At 38.2% G+C, this 5832-nt stretch overlaps 1 protein-coding gene across 1 annotated transcript; it reads left to right on the top strand.

The window, feature by feature from the left end:
* The first annotated feature begins 2329 nt into the window (after positions 1-2329).
* On the top strand, positions 2330-4919 carry LOC127173832 (cytochrome P450 26A1). The gene is made up of 7 exons (XM_051123854.1): positions 2330-2592; positions 2732-2956; positions 3236-3517; positions 3596-3751; positions 3836-3970; positions 4062-4214; positions 4301-4919. Exons 1-7 carry the CDS (start codon positions 2404-2406, stop codon positions 4637-4639), a joined length of 1479 nt encoding a protein of 492 aa, XP_050979811.1. The 5' UTR covers positions 2330-2403; the 3' UTR covers positions 4640-4919.
* Positions 4920-5832: the final 913 nt, after the last annotated feature.

The raw sequence follows: 5832 nt of genomic DNA on the forward strand, positions 1-5832 counted from the left end.
GCAAAGTGAACGTGAATATTTAGACTGAAATGATAATGAATAGAACAATAGGCACTTAAGATTCACTTCCGTTCATTGTTTACTTTTATTATCAGGACTATTAGTTTTAATCCCACAGTATTCCCAGCCCAGCTAAATTATCACGTTTCTAGACATGTACATGACATTATGTAACCAACACACACACACACATATATATATATGTGTGTGTGTGTATGTGACCCTGGACCACAAAACCAGTCATAAGGATCCATTTTCTGAAATTAAGAGTTATACATAATCTGAAATCTTAATAAATGTATATGTTTGTTAGGATAGGACAATATTTGACAGAGATACAACTATTTGAAAATCTAGAATCTGAGTGTGCAAAAAAATCTAAATATTGAGAAAATCACCTTTAAAGTTGTCCTAATCAAAAATTAACATTTGATATATTTACAAAACATCTTTATGGAACATGATCTTTTCTTAATTTCCTAATGATTTTTGGTATAAAAGAAAAATCAATTATTTTCACCCATACAATGTATTGTTGGCTATTGCTACAAATATACCATATATTGGCTATTGCTACAAATATATATTTTTTAAGTATTTTTTATTGCATCATTATATTGTCTGAATATGTAGTGGTCATGATTTTTATGAGATAGAGTAATCCTAACAATACATTATTAGTTGAGATGATTCCATTTATGGATCTATGACATAGCCTGTATCATATCTTCAGAGGACAAAACTGGAATAAACAGCTTTAAATGTTGACATAAAATCTATTTTATTTACAGTTGACAATTCTTTGTAAAATATTTAAACAACTCAAACTCAACAGAAAGGTTTGTCACAAATGTTGCCAGTGGATTAAATTAGTTGAAGTACAACACTACACTGGATAATATCACTGTTTACATAGAGGATATAATCGAAATAAAACACTATTTGAGAGCTATAAATAGGAAGAATTTATACAAGTTTTCTTGGGTGAACTATCCTTGAACTTCAGGTTGCATTGCTCTTGGCTCAGGTTGAAAGAGTTTATTAGGTTCGTCAAAGCATTTCACACACTGCTATGACTCTTACGAGGGAAAACAAGTCTCATAATTGCACAAATTCACAAATAAGGCCAAGTTTGAAGGATTGCTTAGGGCATTTGGCACGGTCGGGTCATGTCGAAGAATAAATATGGCAACGGTTGTGTAATGGGTTAACATATGAACGCGTTGCTTACATAGACACATGCCTAAAATACCCTCAAACGCAGATATGTCACGCGTGAGCTTTCCCCATCCCATCACACAGGATGAAAGGTGAAATGCAGGGCAGACACACATCAAAGAATGAGGAGAGGGAAAAATTTGGAGCCATTCTGTCTCTTTAACTGACTGACTTCCCAGCTTGTTTTTTCCACGTTATGGCTGTCGTAAAAACAGTAATTCAGACTGTGGGTGTTTGCTCTTCATGTACCGGTAACCTTGCTCTGCTCCGTCACTTTTTAAGCTGACCCGGGATTGAACCCGCAGCGAGACAATGATCACATTTATGATATTACTGCACACTCGGCTCCACATGAAAACAGGGCATAACAGCTATGGCACTGTTCCAGGTTAAAGTCTAATAGGAGATCAGATCCAGCAACACAGCCCTGACAACACATAGAACTGTCATAACTTATTTCAATCACTGACCTCAACAACTTCAAATATACTGTCTAGTTTGATATTGCACACAGTGTTTACAGATTTCTCAGTTGTATGCTAATGTATAGATGTTGCAGTCAGATCCTTGATAATAAGACCCAAAACACACAGTCTACAGAGAAAAGTTCTATAAAAATCTATTTAATTTTTAATATCAAAATGTTATTTATAGGTAGATAAGCTTTTTAAATTGCGTAATTGCTTTTTAAGGACCCCCGCGCCAAAGAAGGACAAAAAGAGGGACATTTAAGGGATTTAAAATGTAAAAGTTGAGCTTCACAGTTTAAGCTCCTCAATTAAATCCTCTACGGCATTTCTGATGGCACACAAACCCAGAGTAATGAGTGTAAACGACGGGAATATTGGCAACAAAAGAGCCTCGGATGCTTCCTTTTGTGTCGGGGGAATTAACACCTTTTCAAAGTGAAATCTCAGGATTGTCTGCCTTCTACAGGAGGTGGTATTAAAATGCGCCTATAACAAATGGTTGAGAGTTTGGAGCAGCTTCTGCCCTGTGGGCGGGGCGAGATGACACCACAATTAAAGATGAACTTTGTGTGAACTAATTTATCTGAGGAAGGTAACAGGAGGAGACCTGCGCGCAATGGATATATAAGGGCGCACAGGCGAGGACGCTCTCAGTCTGCGCGTAAAGACGCGTCTCCTCTCCAGAAGCTCTTTTGCGATTTTTGCGCGCTTTACCATGGGGCTGTACACGCTCATAGTCACCTTTCTCTGCACCATCGTGCTCCCCGTTTTGCTCTTTCTCGCCGCGGTTAAGTTGTGGGAGATGTTACTGATTCGCCGGGTCGATCCGAACTGTGGAATCCCGCTGCCGCCAGGTACCATGGGTTTACCCTTCATTGGAGAAACGCTCCAGCTTATCCTCCAGGTAGGCACTGCGTGCGCTTGTTCGGCTGAATGTACTTAGTTGCTAGCTACATGTTTTGTTGTCTTAATATCGGATGCATTTAGAGTTAAATGTGCGTTTGGAACCTTTGTGACAATAACGCGTTGTTCCTTACACACAGAGAAGGAAGTTCCTTCGGATGAAGCGCCAGAAATACGGATGCATCTACAAAACGCACCTCTTTGGGAACCCGACTGTCAGGGTGATGGGAGCTGATAACGTGAGGCAGATTCTGTTGGGCGAACACAAGCTGGTTGCTGTTCAGTGGCCAGCATCAGTGAGAACTATCCTGGGCTCTGACACGCTCTCAAATGTTCATGGCACTCAACACAAAAACAAGAAAAAGGTAAGGATGCTAATACTTTTGTGTTTTGTATATTACATTGCATTAATATTAGAAGTAACTTCTCTGAGGAACTTATGCAAAAACATTTAAAAGGCACTTGAGATGTTCCTTGATTAAACAATGGAATTTTTGAGGCATCTTCAAAAGTTGTAGATTTTCAGAGGAACCTCTGATGTTCCTCAGTGTTAAATCTGTAAACCTCAGCTTTAATATTTGCATTTGAAATGGAAAAAAGTTTGAAAAGATGTACTGATTTTTCTATTAAAATGTTCTGTTTAGGCTATTATGAGAGCATTCTCAAGAGATGCTCTTGAGCACTACATCCCAGTCATCCAGGAGGAGGTGAAGAGTGCCATACAAGACTGGCTGCAAAGAGATACATGTGTGCTGGTTTACCCTGAAATGAAACGACTCATGTTTCGCATAGCCATGAGAATCCTGCTTGGTTTCGAGCCTGAGCAAATCAAGACAGATGAACAGGAACTGGTGGAAGCTTTTGAGGAAATGATCAAGAACTTGTTCTCCCTGCCTATTGATGTTCCATTCAGCGGCTTGTACAGGGTAAGTTATTGCAGGATGACAGTCTGAAGATGCATGAAATAAACTTCATTAAATAACAACCTGTAATTTGTCTGGCAGGGTCTGAGAGCACGCAATTTCATCCACTCCAAAATCGAGGAGAACATCAGGAAGAAAATTCAAGATGATGACAATGAAAACGAGCAAAAACACAAAGACGCTCTTCAGCTGTTGATTGAGAACAGCAGGAGAAGTGACGAGCCCTTTAGTTTGCAGGTAACTACTTGTCAGATTGTTTCGCTTCTAGAAGTGACATCCAGTGAGTGAATATTATTAATAAAGTGTTTGTTTTCCCCTCAGGCAATGAAAGAAGCAGCTACTGAGCTTCTGTTTGGAGGTCACGAGACCACCGCCAGCACTGCAACCTCACTGGTGATGTTCTTGGGTCTGAATTCAGAAGTGGTGCAGAAAGTCAGAGAAGAGGTTCAGGAGAAGGTATGATCTTAAACATTTACCTTTGAGTTTTTTCAATCTGATGGCACATCTAAATCAACGTGTGGGCTAATGTACAAATTTGTATGCACAGGTTGAAATGGGCCTCTATTCACCTGGGAAGACTTTAAGTATGGAGCTGTTGGAACAACTAAAGTACACTGGATGTGTGATCAAAGAAACTCTCAGAATCAACCCTCCTGTACCTGGAGGCTTCAGAGTGGCTCTCAAAACCTTTGAACTGAATGTAAGTTGAACTTAAGATTCTTCAAAATGCTCTCCTATATGCTCTCCAAGTCACTTGACGCTCAACTTTCTTTTGTTTCCCTTCAGGGTTACCAGATACCCAAAGGATGGAATGTCATTTACAGCATTTGTGACACACATGATGTTGCTGAGGTGTTTCCTAACAAAGATGAGTTCCAACCAGAGAGGTTCATGAGCAAAGGCTTGGAGGACGGCTCCAGGTTTAACTACATCCCCTTCGGAGGAGGTTCCAGGATGTGTGTGGGCAAAGAGTTTGCCAAAGTGCTACTCAAAATCTTTTTAGTTGAGCTAACACAGCAGTGCAGCTGGATTCTTTCAAACGGACCCCCAACAATGAAAACGGGCCCAACCGTTTACCCAGTGGACAATCTCCCCACCAAGTTCAGTAGTTATGTCAGAAATTAGTCCTGAACTAACATGAGCTTTGTACATATGTTTTGTAGATGAGCTGTGATGTATTGGATATTTTATATTTTGTTTATATAAAAGATGTGTATATAAGTATATACAAGAAAGCAAAAACGAGGGCACTACTTTGTCATGGATCACTGTAATTCTACAAAGTGTCTGTGATGTATATTTATAATGTAGTTGTGTTATATATAGCTTTTGTACTGTATGCAACTTATTTAACTTGCTCTTTATCGTATGGGTTTTATTTAATAAAACAACTTTTAAATTTCAACAGTTGGGTTTTTTTTTGTTACTTGCAATAGGTTGATGCTAACAAGCCTATGCATATGCAAATTAAGACAGAACATTCTGGACCATGTCCTGATGCTTTCTCATGTAAAAATGTAAATCATATGTTATCTGAGGAACACTGAGATCTCTTTAGCAACTAAAGCATTATGAAATGTAAAGTACCTGGAGTCCTGACCTTAAAGAAACAGACCAAATGTGAGTTTAGATAAGGATGATGGTTTTGGAGAGAACAGCAAATCACTGGCAAATTAGATTAGAACATCTAAACAGCTCTCTGTGTCTTGAAGTAGATGGATGTGGAACAACTTTTAGATAAATCATGAGTTCCAAGACATTAATAACACACCCTGCTTGCAATTATACTTAACCCTATAAAGTTTACGGTGTCATATTTAATATGCAAATTTCTAAGGCCTCTATATTTTCAACTTGATCAAAACTTTGCTGAAAAACCTGTCATACACAGTATGTTAAGCTTTCCATTGATGTATGGTTTGTTAGGATAAGACAATATTTGGCCAAAATACAACTATTTGAAAATCTGCAATCTGAAAGTGCAAAAAAATCGAAATATTGAGAAAATTGCCTTTAAAGTTGTCCAAACAAAGTTCTTAGCAGTACATATTACTAATCAAAAATTAAGTTTTGATATATTTACGGTAGGAAATTTACAAAATATCTTCATGGAACATGATCTTTACTTAATATCCCCATGATTAAAAGAAAAATCAATCATTTTGACCCATACAGTGTATTGTTGGCTATTGCTACAAGTATTCCTGTGCTACTTACGACTGGTTTTGTGGTCCAGGGTCACATTCAATACATGCTTTCTGTTGTCTGATTGATAGATTATACTTTTTCACAAGTAAAGTGCCTTTTAGTAAGTAAAA

The sequence above is a fragment of the Labeo rohita genome, chromosome 12, assembly GCF_022985175.1.
Source record: "Labeo rohita strain BAU-BD-2019 chromosome 12, IGBB_LRoh.1.0, whole genome shotgun sequence".
In the NCBI taxonomy this organism is placed as follows: Eukaryota; Metazoa; Chordata; class Actinopteri; order Cypriniformes; family Cyprinidae; genus Labeo; species Labeo rohita.